Consider the following 19,758-nt stretch of genomic DNA (forward strand, 5'->3'; position numbering starts at 1 on the left):
GCTCCCAACATGACTGACCAATTGCTCAATCTTCCTGAAGTTTCTAGTTTGCTTAAGACTTTCCTTAGTGGTTTATTGGTTCTGACCACCACTATGTGTGCTTGGAAGTATCTTTTCAACTTGTCAACCGCTAGGACTTGTGTGAACGCGAATTTTTTAATTTTCCTTTAACACCTTGCTTGTGTAGTATATTGGTCGCTGCTCTCTTTGTTCTTCCTTTACTAGCACCGAAGCTACTATTTCATTTGTTGCTGATAGGTATAGATATAAGATCTCTCCGGTTTCCGGGCGACCGAGTAGAGGTGGGGAACTCAAAAATTATTTTAGCTCTTCAAAGGCTTTTTGACAGTCAGGAGTCCATTCAAACTTCTTCACATTTATCAGTGTTTTGAAGAATGGGAGGAATCGCTTTCACGAGCAGGATACAATCTATTTGAGAGCTGTGATCTGCCATTCAACAGATATATCTCTAACTGACTTCGGGGCTTGCATGTCCAAGATGGCTTGTATTTTTTCCGAGTTTGCCTCAATACCTTTTTGAGAGATGAGGTAACTTAAGAACTTTCCCGCTGGTACTCCGAAGGCACATTTTTTCTGGGTTCAGCTTGAGCTTGTACTTTTTGAGTGTCTGGAATACTTCCTCCAGGTCTTTTGCATGGTCTTCTACCTTCTTAGACTTTACAATGATATCTTCCATATATACCTCCATGTTTCATCCGATTTGGTCTTTGAACACAAAGTTCATTAGCCGCCGATCGGTGGCTCCAACATATTTAGACCGAATGGCATCTTTTTGTAGCAGTACGTTCCTCTGTCTGTGACGAAACTTGTTTTATCTTCGTCGTCTTTGTGCATGGGTATCTGATGGTAACCTTGTGATGCATCTATGAAAGAGTAAGCTTCGTAGCCACTGATGGAGTTTACTAATTAGTCAATGTTTGGAAAGGGATCGCTATCCTTTGGGCATGCATGGTTAAGGTTTGCAAAGTCTATGCACAATCGGCATTTTCTGTTTAGCTTTCTTGTGAGTACCACATTTGATAGTCATTTCGGACAGTATACTCGCCTGATAAACCCGACTGCGTACTGCAAAAGCGCTTTTCTTCTATTTCACTGGTTTGTGGCTCGGATCGACGTTAAGCTTGTGTGAAATGATGACTGGATCTACTCCTTCTATCTTGCACAAGGTAATCACGAATTTTAACTCGTTTTGGATCAGTATGCTGGTAATTTCTTGCTTTACTGAGCCTGGAACCTCTACTCCGATCATGACCGACCTCAGATTGACGCGTTCCAATTCTATCTTCTTTAACTTCCCGTGTGGTTACAATTTCCCTTCATCCGAGTTGGGAATATCCATGGTTTCAATTGCCAACGCGTCCGACACATTTTTCATTACATTTTTGCTATGTCTCGTCTTCTTTTTACAACTACCACTCCTTGCACTGTGGGTATCTTCATTCTAATATCCCAAGTTTTTCCGGCAGTTTCGCCGAGGTTCTGGAGTAGTTTTTGTTTTGTTTTCGATAGTATACGTGTTGTTATAGTCCACATGTTTGATTTTGATTGGATAATTTTTTTTGTTTGAGGATGTGGTTTGGTTAGTTAGTTGGTTAGGACTTAATCGATAAGTTTTTAATCCTTTGTATCGGAGTTAATCGTAACTGCATTCACAAGTTTTTGGAATCTGCCATGCTTTGGTTTAGATAGCTTTTGACCGTTTGGATCGTCATTTGGAGGTTTAGACGATCGTCTGTGGAGGATAGACTATCGTCTGCATTTTATTGAATTCAGCATGCTCTAGATGAGCAAAAAGACGATCGTCTGCATGTCACAGACGATCCTCTATGACAATAGACGATCGTATGTCGTGTCAGGTCTATAAACAGACCCTATTCGTTTCAGAAATTAAAATGACGCCATTTTCACCATCTTCTTTGATACGATTTACACTCAAACTACTCCCATTTCTTCAATCGAAAGCCACCAAACTCAAATTTTTTTTGATAGATTGAGTTCCTTTCATGAAACTTTGTAGATGCATGGAGTTTCAACTTGGTGTTTGATGTTTAAAGATAGATCTTTTCAAGTGGGTCTTTGATTTTTCTTTCTCAAGCTTTGATCCCTTGTTTCAATTGCTTCAAGAGGTTAGTGTTCATCTTTTCTCCATGATTCTTGAGTTGCATGTGAGTTATGGTTTTGAATTGCTTAGTTTTGGTGGTTCTTGTGCTTAAATGCTTTGTTGGATTCTACCATGCTTTAATCTTGATTTTTTAGTTCTTTAAATGGACATGCAAAGTGTTAGATGATTTGATGGTTTTATCAAATCTACAAATTTATTATGTTTATGGTCTTGGCATGATTGTTTGTCGGTGAAGGTGTAATTTGCATATTTTAGCTCTTTTTGAGCTTACTTGCCGATTGTGATAGTTTGAGCACCAATTTGTAAGTTTGGCTAAGTTTGAGCGTGCGATTAATTGTTGCAATTGTTGTGAGGGTTGTTTGTATGTTATTTGATGCTTGGCTTGTTTTTGATGTGATTTGGCTAACTCTGAAGTTTGGGGACCAAATTGTCAATTTTGATAATTTGAAGGGCTAACCTATAAATTTTCCAAATCTTTAATTTTATTACCTTAGAGGCTGAATTGAATGTTAGTATGGTTGGTTTGATTCATTAAGTTTGATTTGAATTGGTTTGGATGATTTTGGTCGATTCCAAACTATAACACTAAAGTATACTTTTTAAAAAATGAGAGTTTGATTTTGTTTTTTGACCAAATTTGAGAGTTCTTCCCAAGCGGCTGTTTTAACAAAATATTTTGATTAAAATATTTTATATCGTTTTGTGAAATCGTTTTGAAAGAGTTTTGCTTCGAATAGCAATTTTAACGATTTACGATAAATCAAGGAGTTTTTGGTATTTTGGTCAAGTAGTGATTTTGGAGCCATAAGGGCTGATTTGAAAAGAGATTTTAGTGAACAATATTTCAAAAGAGTTTTGGATTAGTTCTAGAGTATAGCGACGCTCCGAAAATGTATTTTAGCTGTTTTAACGAAAAATGAGGTTTTTGTGTTTTAAAGCTGAAATAACTTTTAAAGTTGTAACTCGTTCTCGAAATGGAAGTGCGTTAGTACATTTATGGAAGAACTGGAACTTTAATTACGACTTTGAGACATTAGTACCATTTTGACGGGAATTTGGGTTTCGGGCCAAGAAACGAGGTTTCGGCCGAAATGAGCGTGTCGACGCCCCAGTTTGTGTTTACAGGTTTTGGAAATTTGTTTTTGATTTAAAATGATATTTTAATTTCGGAAAGATGGATTTAAAACCAGAGTGTAGTCAAAACTTGAAAATCCTTTAAATTTGTCAATTTGTGTTTTATTTTATTGAGTAAAGTATTTTAGTATACGAACTTGTTTTATTTATTTTCTTTCGAAATGGTTTTCAAACGATCGTATGGAAAACATGGAACGTGCTTTTCTAATGGGCGGCATTAGGACTATGTGCGCACCAGTGAAGATTTACGATAATGGATAAGATGATCGATCACACGTGTATTAAGGATGATAGTTAGAGCTTGGTGGATTAAGTTCTCGGGCCATATGATTAGCGATATTACTCGGTCGATTAAGTTCTCGGGCTATGTGCTAGTGATGTACTCGGTTGAATAAATTCTCGGGCTTCACAACTTAGGATTAAGTGAAGTCGGTGATGTACTCGGTGATTAATTTCTCGGGATTCACGACTCCTTAGATTGTAGAATTTGAATTAAGGTTTAAGTGTTTGATTGGTGGAGCGTCTCGGTGGATTAATTTCTCAGGAGCCACAATCACTTTATTTTTCGATGATATACAATATTCCGTCGGTAAGTTGGCGACAGACAGTGTTTTGGGTCGCTATTACAATTAGCGACCCAAAATTTACCGACGGACGGAGTCCGTCGGTAATCCGTCGCTAATTACAATTAGCGACGGATCTCAGGTGTTTAGCGACGGATATTTCCGTCGCTAAACACCTGTTTTCTAGTAGTGGATATTATGGGATATCATGAGTTTGAGGATTAGGGATCCATTGATTTCCGTACTGATTTATATGTATATGAAATGTTTTTTGGTTTTAAGCTTAAAAATTAGATATAACATTATAGAACTCGCTCAATTTCGACTGACCCCGTTGTGTTTTCAAAATTTCAGGTTTTAACGAGTAGCGCATGGACTTCCATTTTGTTCGGAGGTTCTGTTTTCAAAGGATCAAGTCGTTTTAATTCTTGACCGCAGTTAGTCGCTAGAGGTCGAGTCCGTTTGATGTAATTTGTTTTGTGTTATTTCCACACTTAGTTGAAAAACAAATTTATTTATGAAAAGACTTTATGTTTTCTATCTGGCACCTTTTATATTTCCTTGTTGAAGTGGGATGAGAGTTGGAGTCTCGAGTTGCATATCGAGCACCATGAAAAGTATTTTGCACTTTTTTATGATGCCCACCAGGCCTCCTTATGGGCTCCCGTTGTCTTTTCCCAACTCAACCGTTATCTCAGCTACTCATTCTGCTCAGATTGGGCATCCTCCTAGACCATCAAGGGTGTGTTGACTATATTTAGATTTAAAACCGAGCAGTCTATCCCCAAGTATGTTTCATTTGTTATTAGGCTAACGGAACTCCCTTCAACTAGCTGTCTCATTACCCAAAAGTTTTCTATTGAGCCTGAGATTACCAGCGGGTCCTGGTGGGGTACCTCGACTCATTCGTTATCTTCTGGTGCGAAATTAACTTCTGGTAGAGGGACCTTGCTGATGACACTCATTACCATCTTTTGCCTTTTTTTCTTCCCCTCCTGTATATCAGGGTCCCCCCCTTCTATAGTATTTATCATTCCTGTTACGTTTTGTCTTTTGGGTGGTGGGCCCTCATCTCTTCTGTTATGGGGTTATGCTCGGTTACTTACTCTAGGGGTAAAGCTTTTGCTTTGTGCCACTAAGTCTTTTAGTCGCCCGATTTGCACCATTCAGTCAATTTCTTTTTTGAGGCTTCCGCACTCATCGGTTATGTGTCAATGGCCTTCATGGAACAGACAGTAATTTTTCCTATCTCCCTCATGTTGCAATTTTGGTGGGTATCGGACTGTCTCGTTGTTGTTCTGGATCCACATAAAGATATGTGATCTTAGGGTGCTAACTGGAATGTATGCCTGGTCTTCTAGTTTCACATGCGATGGGCTTCTACCCGGAGTATCATCGGTCGTCTCTATTACCGGGGCGTGTATCTGTCTTGCCTATTACTCTGGTTGTAAGATGAACGGGATATCTTTGCCTGAACGACCGAGTTGGCTGATTTTGTAATTCGTTCTTCGTTTAAGTTAATGAAGTTCCATGCTCGGTGATTTAGTTGCGGATAAGTTTCCATCGGGTTTGTGATCAGGTTGTTCCGGAAAGTGGTCATGGTGGTGTTATCTTTCATGGCGTTGATAGCCATGTCATCATTTAGGTCTTTCACCAAGATGACTTCTTTATTGAACCAGGTGACAAAGCTTTTTAAACTTTCCCCTGGTTTTTGGTAGTAGAGTTTGAGATCATTTGATTTCTTTCTCCTTTGTATGCTCGGTGCAAAGTCAGTTTGGAAAGCTTCTTCCAATTCATCAAAGTTGTGTATTGATCCTTCTTTGAGGCTCTGGTACCATATGGCAGCTGGCCCTTTTAGTGTCGTCGGGAAAATCTTGCATGCCGCTGCTTTGGACAAGCTTTGAACCATCATGATGACTTGGAAACATCTCAAGTAAGTCATCGAGTGACTACTACCAACGTAGTGATCTAGGTTTGGCATTTTGTAATTCAAAGGGAAAGGTTCATCTCTTACCTCAGTCGTCAATGGGTTTTGGATTTTCAAGTCACTTCCATCTCTCCTTCAGACTCTCTCCATCTCGGTCCTTACTCTTTCAATTATCTCTTATTCCACATCTTACTTTATTCCTGAGTCGGCTCCGCAACAATGTATACTTTCCTCGATTTCTACCATCCTTAGTAACCTTTTTCTCCTTCTTGGGGTTTACCTTCGGCTTGGTTCGGGTTTTCATTTCTTCTGTTTGGATGTTCTATTTTTTTTCTCTGGGATGGTATGTTTTAATTTTTCATGTTCTGGCTCATATCATTCACAACTTGTTATTACCCATTGAATCTATTTCTTGGGATCTCCAGTCAGTTAGGTCGGGTTCCCATCATGAATTACTCATTCTATGGGCAATAGTCCCATTCCTTTTGAATTTATATGAACCTTCTCTCTAGCTAATCCTTTCGTCAAAGGATCTTCTAAATTATCATCAGTACGTACATGATCCACTCTTACATCCCATATTGAGATGTATTCTCTAATAGTGTGCTTACGACATATTTGTCGTTTCTTACCGTTATAGTAAAGGTTCTCAATTTTTTCAATAGCCGCGTTACTATTGCAATGGATAAACACAACTGGAATTGGTCTTTCCCATAAAGGTATCTCAGCTAGCAGGCTTCTTAGACATACTACTTCTTTACTAGCAGAAGCCAGTGCTACCATTTCTTACTCCATGGTGGATTGTGCTACAATCGTCTGTTTCTTTGACTTCGAAGAAACAGCTCTACCAGCCATACTAAAAATATAGCCACTAGTGGCTTTGGAATCATTTGACAATGTATTCTAATCTGCATCACTGTATCCTTCGAGGATAGCAAGAAGCTTCTGATAATGTAACCCACGGTTCACTATTCTTTTAAGGTATATCATTACCCTTTCAATAGCATTCCAATGCTCCATACTAGATCTACTAGTATCCATGCACAGTAATCCAATGACATATGCAATGTCGGGTCTAGTACAATCAGTGGCATACTGAAGGCTGCCAATGATGCTCGCATATTCAGACTGGCGTAACCTATCAACAGTGTTCTTGAATAATTATACACTTTTATCATATGGTTTACAAGCAGGTTTACAGTCAAAGTAATTATATTTATTAAGCATCTTCTCAACATAGTGAGATTGATTTAAAGAAATTTCATTTTCAGATCTAGTAATCATTATACCAAGAATGACAGTCTTCTCCTAGATCTTTCATATCAAAGTTGGCACTATATATTGATTTCACAGCATTCACAACATGAATATTTGATCCAAAGATCAACAAGTTATCTACGTAAAGAAATATGAAAGTAGAAAGCTCCTTTTCATGTTTGTAGTAAATACATTTGTCACTTTCATTCACTTTAAAACCATTTAAGATGACAAGGTTATCAAATTTTTCATGCCATTGATTAGGTGCTTGTTTTAGACCATATAGAGATTTATTAAATTTGCACACCTTTTGTTCCTGACCATGTATCATAAAACCCTCTGATTGGTCCATGTATATTTCTTCTTCCAATTCACCATTTAAAAAAGTAGTCTTGACACCCATTTGGTGTACAACAAAGTCATATAGAGCAGTGATTGAAATCAGCACTCTAATAGATGTTATTCTAGTAACATGTGAATAGGTATCAAAGAAATCAACGTTTGCACGTTGTCTATAACCTCTGGCAACAAGACAAGCTTTATACTTATCTACAGTGCCATGACATTTGAACTTCTTTTGCAATATCCATTTACAACCAATGGGTTTGCAACCGGGAGGTAGATCAGAAAAATGTCACGTCTTATTGGACTCTAGTGAATCCATCTCGTCATTTATGGCTTCTTGCCAAAGATCAAAATCTAGAGAAGTTAGAGCTTCCTTAAGATTAGTATGTCAAAGTTCTTACTCTTTTACTTCTTCTTATCTTTGGTTCTGTATCATTAGTAATCTCTCTATTCCTGACCATAGGAGTATTACTGGATGATTCGCCCCCACTATTTCCTAATTTAAAAGGAAATTTCTGTTAATAAAAATCAGTATCTACAGATTCAATAATTACTCATGCAATCAAGTCAAAAAATCTATAGGCTTTGCTATTTACTACATTACCCAATGAACACACATTCATAGGCTCTACTTGCTAATTTTATTCTTTCCGGATCAGGAATCCGAAAATAGGCTAAACAACACCAAGTTCTTAAATAAGACAAATTTGGTTGTCTTTTCTTTATTATCTCATAAGGTGAAATCTTACTGTTTAATTTTGGAACTCGTTTGAGCACATCACAAATAGTCAACAGAATCTCACCCCACCAATAAGAGGGAGCACCAGAATTCAATAAAGTAGACACTACAGCTTCTGTAAGTGTTCTATTTTTTTGTTCGGCTTTCAAAGTCATTTCAGGTGAATATGGTGCAGTTCTTTCATGTACGATACCATGCGAGTTATAAAATTCTATAAACAAGCTTGATTTGTATTCTGTACCTCTATCACTTCGATTTTTTTTTATTTTCAATTTCTGAAATAAATAACTTGAATATGTCAAGTGCATCACTTTTATTTTTCATCAAATACACATATGTAAAGTCAGAACAATCATCAATAAAAGTAATAAAGTAACGTTTAACATTTCTGGTCAAAGTGTCATCAAGTTCACATATATTAGAGTATTTTAAATCTACTTGTTCAGATTCTCTAATTACCAATTTATGTGAAGTTTTCGTTCTTTTTGCTTGGCTATGAAATTCACATTTTTCAAACCCAGTTTGATTCATTTTAGAAATTAATCCTAGGGTGCTCATGTTTGTAATTATTCTTCTATTCACATGACAGAGTCTATGATGCCAGATATTAAAATCACAAACCATGTAAATAGAAAATATTTATTGATAATTTAAACATTCATTTTGAACATACCCTCATATGCATAGCCCTTTCCCACACAAATACCATTTTTGGTAATGGTATACAAATCACCCCCAATATTCTGAAAAAACCCAGCCTTGTTGAGGAGATAGCCAGACGCCAGATTCTTTCTCATCATAGGAGTGTGCATCACATCCTGTAGAATTAATGTCTTTCCTGAAGTAAACTTCAGTTCAACACTACCAATTCCAGCAGCAGTAGTGGTGTGCTCAACAACACTTTCTTATCATTAACAACAGTGTATGCTTTAAACATAGCACAATCATAGCAAACATGGCGATTTGCGCCAGTGTCTACCCATCACCCATTTGATCCACCAACAAGGTGATCTCAGCCATCGTTTCAGTTATCGTAGCCGTAAATGGCTCTTCAGTCAGGTTAGCCAGTGGAACAGTATTTGATCTTTTCCGACACTTGCGTGCCATATGACTCGGTTTTCCACAGTTAAAGCATAAAAACGGTGGCAAGTCATTTTTGAAAGGCGGTGGCTATCTCGCATTATGGTACCTTGAAGGATTGCCATTCTGGTTCATTTATTGTGGTTCACATTTTGATTTGAGTTCGAATTGCGATTCTGATTCATAAAATTTTTGCCATTTGGCTTTAGATTCGCATAACAAAATTTCTAGTGTTGTTATAAATAACAAGAAACGTATCTCCCTTGTCCTGTTTCCTTGCCTCTTCCTCAATCCGAAGACGGGTAATCAAACTTTCCAGCGAAAACTCCTTGGTTTTGCGCCTGAGAGAGTTCATAAAATCCTTCTACAAAGGAGGTAATTTCTCAATCAAAGCAGCAACTTGAAATTGTTCATGAAGAATCATACCTTCGGAAATAATCTCATGAGGGATTTTATGCACCTCATGAGATTGTGCCTCGACAGATTTGTCGTCGGCCATTTGATATTTAAGGTAGCGGCTAACAGCATATTTTTTTCCAGCCTCTTCGGTGTCATACTTTTTCTACAACGCCTCCCAAGTTAACTTCGCAATCTTATCATTGTTGTAGTAATCATATAAAAAGCATTAAGAATGAAATTCTTGCACAAATAGTCATTTTTCATCCACTATTGTAACTCAGCATTTTGTTTTTCTTTTCCTTCATCAGTTGCGGCTTCATCAACAATAGGCATTTCCATTGATAAAACTGAAACTACTTTCTTCATGGTCAGAAAGAATTATATCTTTTGTTTCCAACGTTTGATATACAGACCTTCAAACCAAAATGGTTTGTTGGTGTCAACAATGGAGGAGCCATAACCAGTAACCTCATCAAAATTCATGGCAGCAACTGTTAAGAGCCAATCTAAAAATTGTTCAAACACTTGTTGGAAATTTAGAGTCGCGGACTAGATCGCTTTCTAATAGACGTTTTGCGGCACAGCTCGGTGGTGCAATGTTGACAAGCAACTGCGTCGTCCCTATAATAAAACAGCCGAAATACTATTGCCACTACACTATGGAAATAGCTCTGATAACACTTTTCTGAATTGCGTAGTATTTCTCTAGTTTCTGATGTTTTGCAAATGAAAATGCTTGTCGTATTTATAGGAAAAAATAAATAACTGTTAGACAAAACTTATTGATAAAAAAACGTACAATACTTGAATATAAAATGTTTTGCAAATTTAAATCAGTCAAAAATATTTTAGACAAGAGCAGGAGATCAGTGGACTAAATTATTACAAATTAAATAAAATGAAACAGTTATGTAAGAAAAAAATAAAATGCTCAAACCGAACTACCAAACCCAGACTAAGCCGGCCGACCGGACAGCACATGTGTGGCAAATCAAGAAGGATTTAACTCATATCCCGTTCACAAAACTGATACCCCTTGGGGCCCAAACCCATATGAGAATGTCCAATAGTATAAACTCAAGTGAAAGAGTTTTTCCTAAGCATTGTGGGAATCCACAATCACTCTCTACACTACTCATTTCTTAAATGCACTTTTCTTTTTATAAATTCAATATATTTTCCAACACTTATTCTAATAGAAAAACTAATGTGGTAGCACATGAATTAGCTAAAAAGATTTTAAATGACTAGGTTGTGAGTTGCGTTAGGAAGTGAAATATCCCTTTGAATATTCTAAATTATGTATTGGTTGATCGTGCATCTATTTCAGAATGGAATCCTTTTATAAAAAAAATTAACAATATATACTTTACTATAACGAAATCATAGTATATATATATATTAGTAATTATAAATTGAAATTTAGAAACTTGTTTCCTAAGAGAGTAATATTTTTTTAAGGAGAAGAAATTCGATATATTGTCATTGAAAAAATTATCCTATTTTGGAATGAGGAAATTTGAACAAAGGATAAAAAAACCCTGAATTCGGCACGAAAGATCAATTAAGCCCAAGGCCATGATACCAGATCAAATAAGTCCACACCTATGGTAAACCAACTCAAAAGCCCCCTTCCTTGCCATTTTGAAGAGTATGTGCTTCTTAAAGAGAGTGATTGGTATTTGTGCATGGAAAAGGCGGGAAAATGGTGACACATGGCTGGCTAAACTCTATAACGGTTATTTTCATTAATTACAACTTATCAATTATTAAAAAAAACTTTCTTTTTCCCTTCTCTGATCACCTAGGTCAAAATTAGGGTTCTTTAATTGCTCCTAAATTAAACAGAATAGACATAAAATAAAAACTACCCAAGTTTGCTTAAGGATAATTATAGTTAATTATTCAAGAATCGTGAAAAATGTCGGGGTCTTGAGGTCTGTGGAGCACTCAAAGTTTTTAGCCAGGCAAAGGAGATGTATCACGCCAGGTACGTGGTTTCTACATCAAGTACATCTTGTTAGGATTAAATACTTTGTTGGTTGTTTCTTTTTCGTGTGGTATTGTTAGTTGAGTTATAGTTTGTTGTTAAATGCTTTATTTTGGTTAGCTATTCAAACATTCTGTTGTTTCTTTGGGTGTTTGTTAGTTTTTCTTGTTTTTTTGTTGGTTTTGTGTTAGTGTTTGCAGGTTCTTTTGTCTTTTAATTTATAATTTTGTTTATTTTGTTATGGTAGATTTTTTGGTTTGATTGTTTAGGGGTTTTGTTTGTTTTGTTGTTGGTTTTGTGTTGGTTTTTGCAGGTTCTGTTGTCTTTTATATTATTTTTATTTATTTTATTTTGCAAATTTAGTGAGGCTGATGAGCCTATTAATTTAAAAAAAATAAGCATGGGGGGTCAGTTTGTGTTTGATCCTGATTTCACATATGAGGGGGGAAGTTTTATAGGGAAACCATATCAGATGTTTGCACCTTAAATGTAGATAATTATAATAATATGTTACAAAGTTTAGGTTACGGGCATATATGCCTAAGATACTTTGATTGCCACAAGGGGGTGAAATGTTAGAAGATTTAAAGGCATTAATTGATGATGAATTTGTTAAAGTTTTAAAAAGTCGAAGGCCATGATAGCTTTTGTGCAACTTTAGCATTGTATTTAGATCATGATGTGGATGCTCCAAAGTTGATTTCTGAATCTGAAACATTGTTGTTAGGGTGGAAAGAGGATGATGTTAATGATAGAAATGCTGAAAATGTGGGGGTAGATGAGGCTGCACATATGGGGCTAGACAGGCTGAACATGTGGAGCATTCTGAAGATGAGGTTGTAAGTTTGGGATCAAAGTCTTATGATTCTTATATTCAATCTAACAGTTCAGAAGAAGAGATTGAGGATGATTATTTGGAAGAGCTTGAGGATACAGAAAATTGAAGATTTAGTGGAAGAGGTTGATTTGGAATAAGAGGTAGAGACTGATAAAGTGGAAGAAGTGATTATGGGGGTGCAGGGAGAGTTTGATTGTTTAGGGTCAGAGGGCGAGGGGTTTGTGCCTCAGGCTGAGTCTGGGGATGTGTCTGGGGGTGAGCTTGGGGAAAGGGTGAACGCCCACTTGTTTGACACAAATTGGCTAGAAGGTTTTGCTACTGAGATTGTAAATGATCATGTCCCTAAAAATCATGGCAATGTGTCTGCTAGTGTCAATAACACTACACCTTCAAGAAATCAGCAAGGGGCTAGGAATAAAGGGAAGAGTAAAAATAAGGGAAGGCCACCTAATTCTGTTAAATCCAAATTTATAGATAAAAGGAAAAGGAAGGTGTGCAAGTGGGCTGGCTTATATGAAAGGAGAGACATAACTTAGAATGTGGAGGAGTTTGAAGAAAACAGTAGTGGTGAGGAGTTAGGGTATGAGTACACAAATGAGGTTGACTATTTTTCAGATGCCAAGGATGCTGAACTACGGGTTGCTACGAGTAAACTAAGGGAGACTTATAGGTCAAAGAGGGAAAGAATGGAAAAGGCTCAAGCAGTAGTAGAGATAGGTGATGGAAATAATGAGCCTGTGCTAGTAGATGATGACATTGCGCATACAACTGATCCTACCAATATAACCAAGGTTGTGCATGATCCATAGAACCCTAATTCTACTTTTGTAGTTGGCATGATCTTCACAAATGTGGCTGAGTTTAGAAAGCCATTGGAAAGTGTGCCTTCAGCAAAGGGGTGGGCATAAACTGGTTAAGAATAAGCCTACAAGAATGAGATTCGTATGCATGAAGGAAAATGCCCATAGGCAGTTTTGGCTAGCAAAGATGGTAGAACTAGTGATTTCAAGGTGAAAACTTACTATCAACAACATAGTTGTTTAGGGAATTCAGAATCAGACAAGCTTCTTGCAAATTTTTAGTTGATTATTTCAGGGATAGAAATACTAGTTTTAATCATGTGAAGTTTAAGAAATTGAAACAGAGGGCATTTAAGGAGCTTAAAGTAGATGTTACTCAGATTATGTGTAAAAGAGTTAAGAGAGTCCTAACGGCAGTGTTGGAGGGTGATTATTTGGAGGAGTATGGCCTCCTATGGGACTACAGAGAGGAGCTATTTGCAACTAACCCATGAACACAGTAGATGTCTTGGCAGATGGGGCTAATCCACAGTAATTTGGTGCAATGTATGTCTACTTTGGGGCTTTGAAGTTGGGTTGGATGGCTGGCTGCATGCAAGTTATGGTCTGGATGGCTATTTCCTAAACACCATTTGCAAAGGTAAATTGCTCACTGCAATTGGAAGAGACGGCAACAATCAACAATTCCCAATTGTTTGGGCTGTTGTCATATCTGAATCCGAAGCTACTTGGAAGTGGGTTTTTTAACCATTTAAGGGATGATTTTGATCTTTGTGATGGGACAAACCTCACATTAATTACTGACATGCAAAAGGTATTACATTATAACCTTTAGGGTTAATTACATATAAAATCACCACCTTTACACGAATTCTCAAAAATAACACGACCTTTAAAACGTGGCAATTCAGGGCATCACCTTTTATTTCTTTTCAAAAACAACATGAGCACGTTTTTCGATAAAATTTTGCTGACTTGGATACCCGATGGGAGTGCCACGTGTCATGCCACGTCAGCAAAAATGCCATAATTCCACCTATTTTCATTCTATCTTTATTCTCCTTCTGCGCTATCAAATATTCATTATCCCTTTAAAGTCAGGGATGTCGGGAGTCAAGGCGGTTGAAGAAGGCCACAAGTGGAAGCAAACGATGCTTTGGTCATTTAAAAATGTGCCCGTATTATTTTTAAAAAGAAATGAAAGGTGGTGCCATGAATTGCCACATTTTAAAGGTCGTGTTATTTTTGCAATTCCGTGTAAAGATGGTGATTTTATATATAATTAACCCTAACTTTTATTGTTTGATGTCATGGGTGTTTTTTTGTATTCTTTCTTTACTTATTATTATTTATTGATCTTGTAGATAAAAGCCCCTTATGTTATTTTAGGGTTTACGTTCTCTTCTATTGTTAGCCTCTATCTATTTGTATCTTCTTATTCTATTCAATTAATGGTTTTGGATTCCTCCACTAATGTTATCATGGTATCAAAGCCAATTTTCTCTCTTGCCATTAGTTTAATCTCGTCCACAACTCCGCGGATTTTATTTTGGCAATTTTCTTTTAATTGCGCGGCTGTTGTGTTGGTGATTCGGTTGTCTAGTATTGTTGGTGATTTATCTCGTCTTCTCCGCTCGTCTTTTGGGTTTGTTTTATCTGATTCGTTAATTCCATTTGTTAATTTTTTGTTGATTTCTTTTTAATATGGCTACAACTAGAGATGATTCGCTTCAAGCAGTTAGAGTTCAGTTAGATGGTAAAAATTATGTGTATTGGAGTTATGTGATGAAATTTTTTTGAAGGGTAAACAAAAGTGGGGTTATATTTCAGGTTCTTTTGTCAAGCCTGAGGATGGCACAATTGTTGTTTATGTGTCTTTGTTGGATAAGTGGGAAGTTGCTAATTCAAATATTATTACCTGGATCAATAATTCTGTTAAGCACTCGATAGGTACACAATTAGCAAAATATGAGATAGCTAAAGAGGTTTGGGATCATCTAGTTAGACTGTACATATAGTCTAACTTTGCAAAACAGTACCAGTTAGAATCTGATATTCGTGCTCTGCAGCATAAAAGCATGAGTATTCAGGAATTTTATGATGCTATGACAGATTATTGGGATCAGCTGGCTCTCACAGAATCTGTTGAATTACGAGCCTTTAGGCCTTATATTGCACGAAGTGAGGAGCAGAGGTTGGTACAATTTTTAATGGCTCTTCGTGATGAGTTTGAAGGACTTCGTGGGTCCATTGTGCATCGTCATCCGATGCCTTCTGTTGATTCTGTTTTTAGTGAACTTTTGCCTGAGGAAATTCGTCTTAAGCCTTCTGTTGCAAAAGAAATTTCTACGGTCTCTACTCCATCAGTCTTCGCCATGCCTCCACGACCCAATTTCAATTTGCAAGTTAGGCCTTATGGAACTGTTGCTCGTGATGAATGTAGTTTTTGTAAACAGAAAGGTCATTGGAAATCACAATGTCCAAAGTTGGGTAAAGGAAAGCAGCAGTATGCTCAGCAACAGCCCCATCAGCAGCCTCAGCAATGGAGTTATCGATCGCCGGCTCCTCATAATGGACCTCCTCTTCTTCCTCGCCCTCACAATGCACTTACCAGTTCTTCTTTAGATCCATCAATGATTGAGCAATTTCAGCAGTTCCTTGCATCTCAACCGCATTCATGTCAGCTTCATCTCAAATAGGTTTGTCATCTAGTTTGTCAGGTATATCTTCTTCCTCCTGGATTTTAGATTCTGGTGCTTCGAATCATATTTCACCTAATTTGTCATATTTCACTTCTTTGACCCCTAAAGTTTTTGTTCCTGTTATGAGTGCTAGGGTACACCTATTCCCTTACAATGTGTTGGTTCAGTTATTACACCTTCTTTGTCTTTATCAAATGTTTATCACACTCCTAGTCTTACGTTAAATCTTGCTTCTGTTGGTCAAATTTGTGATAATGGTTGCTTAGTTTCCTTTTCTTGTTCTGCTTGTTATGTTCAGGATCCAAAGTCTCAGGAAGTGATTGGGACGGCCATAGAGAAGGAGGACTTTATATATTAGATCATATCAAAACTCCTAAGATTGCAGCTGCTGTTTCTGGTGTGGATGTTTCGTCTTTTTGTTTGAGTCAGTCTTCTTCTGTGTTTTATTTGTGGCATTCTCGTCTTGGTCATGTCTCTAGGTCTTGATTACAATTTTTAGCGTCTACATGAGTTTTAAGAGATTTGAAAATTCATGATATTTCTGATTGCAGTGGTTGTAAACTTGCAAAGTTCTCTGCTTTGCCTCTTCCTAAAAGTAATACATTTTCTATTGCACCTTTTGATCTTATTCATTCTGATATTTGGGGACCCTCTCCTGTTTCTACAAAGGGAGGCTCTCGTTATTATGTCTCTTTTATTGACAACTGCACTCGTTATTGTTGGATTTATCTTATGAAAAGGCGCTCAGATTTTTTAGGCATCTATAATAAGTTTTGATATCTCGTGAAAACTCAACATGCAGCTGTTAAAAAAAATGTGATTTAGGGGGCGAAAATACTTCTCATGCTTTTAAGGAAATTCTTGCTTTAGATGGAACAATTTACCAACCTTCTTGCACTGATACTCCTGAACAAAATGGGGTTGCTGAAAGGAAACATAGGCATATTCTTGAGACTCCTAGGTCACTTTATTGTCTGCTAGTGTTCCTAGTGAATTTTGGGGGAAGGCATCTCTTACTTCTGTTTATTTGATAAATAGGATTCCTATTGCTCATAATTCTGGCTTGTCTTCTTATGAGAGATTGTATGGTTGTCCACCAGATTATTCTTCTCTTCGTGTTTTTGGTTCTACATGCTTTGTTCTTCTTCCTCATGTTCAACGGAGTAAGTTAACTTCACGGTTTGCTATGTGTGTATTTCTTGGTTATGATGCAGGACAAAAGGGGTATCGTTGTTTTGATCCAGTCAGTCATAAGTTATATGTTTCTCGTCATGTTGTCTTTCTTGAACATGTTCCTTATTTTACAATTCCTGACCGCTCTCATAGTATATCTATGTCTGATCTTGTTTTCATTGATCCTTTTACTGCTGATGATGATGAGCTACCTCCTGTTGAGAATCTTGACAGTCCTATTGGCCCCTTAACTACCCAATCATCTTCTGAAAGCGCGGATACTACTAAACATCGATATCCTATCTGAAATTGTAAGTCTACTAGACAACCTGATTTTGATTATTCTTGTCTTTCCAGTTCATTTTCTTCATTCCTTTCTTCTATTCATTGTCTTTCGGAGCCTTCATCTTTCAAAGAGGCAGTTTTTGATCCTATTTGGCAGCGTGCTATGGCTGAGGAGCTAACTGCTCTTCATCAAACCCATACTTGGGATTTAGTGTCAATTCCTGCAGGAAAACTACAATTGGTTCTCGTTAGGTCAATAAGATTAAAACAAAGTCTGATGGATCTATTGAAAGATACAAAGCTCGTTTGGTGGCTAAGAGTTATTCTCAATAATATGGTATGGATTATGAGTAGACTTTTGCTCCTGTTGCAAAAATGACTACAGTTTGAACTCTTATTGCAATTGCTTTTGTTTGCCATTGGGATATCACTCAAATGGATGTTAAAAATGCCTTTCAGAATGGCGACCTTCATGAGGAAGTCTATATTGTTCCTCCTTCTGGTATTGATCAACAACCTGGTGAAGTCTGCAAACTTAGGAAGGCTCTTTATGGTCTTAAACAGGCTCCCCGTGTCTGGTCTGATAAATTCTCTACTTTAATTACTTCTCTTGGTTTTTGCCCGAGTAACCATGATTTTGCTTTATTTGTCAAGTGTACCTCGGCTGGTTGAATTTTGCTTTCTCTTTATGTTGATGATATGATTATTACAGGTGATGATGTTGTTGGGATTAGTTTGTTGAAGTCTGAGTTGACTCAAAATTTTGCTATGAAAGACTTGGGTCCCCTTCGTTACTTCTTGGGTATTGAAGTTGCTTCTTTTTTAAAAGGGTATCTACTTTCTCAATCTAAGTATATTTCTGATATTTTTGAGCGTGCTCGCCTCTCGGATAATAAGAATGTTGATACTCCAATTGAGCTCAATGCTCGGCACTCTATTTCTGATGGTTCTCCATTGCCAGATCCGAGTCTTTATAGAACTGTTGTTGGAAGTTTGGTTTATCTCACTATCACTCCCCCTGATATTGCATATGTTTTTCACATAGTCAGTCAGTTTGTTATTTCTCCTACTACAGTTCATTGGGCTGCTGTTATTCGCATCTTGAGATTTCTCCGTGACACTCAATTTCAAACTCTTTTGCTTTCCTCTACTTCATCTTTGGAGTTATGTGCTTACTTTGATGTTGATTGGGCTGTTATACCTCGGTTTTCAACAGAGGCCGAATATCGTGCTATGGCTTCTACTACTTGTGAAATCGTTTGGTTGTAATGGTTGCTTGCTGATATGGGCGTTTCTTTGCGGCAACCAACTCCTTTGCACTGTGATAATAAAGTGCTATTCAAATTAATCATAACTCGGTTTTTCACGAAAGGACCAAGCATATTGAGATTGATCGTCATATTACTCGCCATCACCTTCAGAATGGCATATTGACATTGCCATTTGTCTCTCCCTCCTTACAACTTGTAGATTTGTTTATTAAATCATTGTCTTCTTCGCGCTTTTGTTTTTTGACTGAAAAACTCTCGATGCTCATTGCTATCGCATCATGAGTTTGAGGGGAGATGTTAGCGTAATTAATATGCTATTGTAGGGTAGTATGGTCTTTTTCTTTATTGTTTAATTTGTCTATATAAAAGCCCCTTATGTTATTTTAGGGTTTAAGACTTTCTCTTCTATTGTTAGCCTATATCCCTTTGTATCTTCTTATTCTATTCAATCAATGGTTTTAAATTCCTCCATTAATGTTATCACCATTAATTACAAAATACTACAATAATAATGTCATATTTTGGATGAATTACAAGAGCAAAGACCATGTACATCCAATGAAATAGGTTAGACCAATATAAAAAGACTTAATACATAGTTTGACCCCTGAACTTGTACCCTTTTACCCATCTAACCCCTAAATTTAACGTCTCACCTATCGAACATCTGAAGTTGTTAAATAATCCGATTTAACCCCTGAACTTGATAAATATGTAAGTATTAAACCCTTCGTGTCCACATGTCACTTGAAACGTTCTAGAAGAAATTGTGTACGGAGGGGTTAAATGTTTACGTATTTATCAAGTTCGGGGGTCAAATCGGATTATTTAACATGTTCAGGGGTTCGATAGGTGAGACGTTAAGTTTGAATATTAGATGGGTAAAAGGGTACAAGTTCAGGGGTCAAACTATGTATTCAGCCAATATAAAAAGCGTATTCATAAAAAGTTCATCATACAAAAAGAGTATATATGCTAATGTAAAAGTCACAGCATAGAAAAACACTGGACAAAAACAAGCTATTATGTAAAAAGCCCTTTTTTATCCTTTGTTTGAGAAATTTTCATCCGTATGAAAGTTTGGAAAAGAAATTGCCATTAGTTTAGGGCAA

General features: G+C 37.0%; 1 protein-coding gene across 1 annotated transcript; it reads left to right on the forward strand.

Moving 5' to 3' along the window:
* The first annotated feature begins 17,538 nt into the window (after nt 1-17,538).
* On the forward strand, nt 17,539-18,644 carry LOC126669613 (uncharacterized mitochondrial protein AtMg00810-like). Its single transcript, XM_050363122.1, has 3 exons — nt 17,539-17,712; nt 17,835-18,030; nt 18,088-18,644. The coding sequence occupies exons 1-3, from the start codon at nt 17,539-17,541 to the stop codon at nt 18,642-18,644; spliced, it is 927 nt and encodes a 308-aa protein (XP_050219079.1).
* The last annotated feature ends 1,114 nt before the right edge of the window (nt 18,645-19,758 follow it).

This window comes from Mercurialis annua, linkage group LG1-X (genome assembly GCF_937616625.2).
Source record: "Mercurialis annua linkage group LG1-X, ddMerAnnu1.2, whole genome shotgun sequence".
Taxonomy (NCBI): Eukaryota; Viridiplantae; Streptophyta; class Magnoliopsida; order Malpighiales; family Euphorbiaceae; genus Mercurialis; species Mercurialis annua.

Excerpts from the sequence above, each read along its gene's own strand:
- LOC126669613 (XM_050363122.1), top strand. The coding sequence starts at position 17,539 with ATGGCTGAGGAGCTAACTGCTCTTCATCAAACCCATACTTGGGATTTA. Across the intron at positions 17,713-17,834 it reads GAGTTATTCTCAATAATATG|AATGGCGACCTTCATGAGGA; the intron begins GTATGGATTATG and ends AATGCCTTTCAG. Across the intron at positions 18,031-18,087 it reads TTTTGCTTTATTTGTCAAGT|GTGATGATGTTGTTGGGATT; the intron begins GTACCTCGGCTG and ends TGATTATTACAG.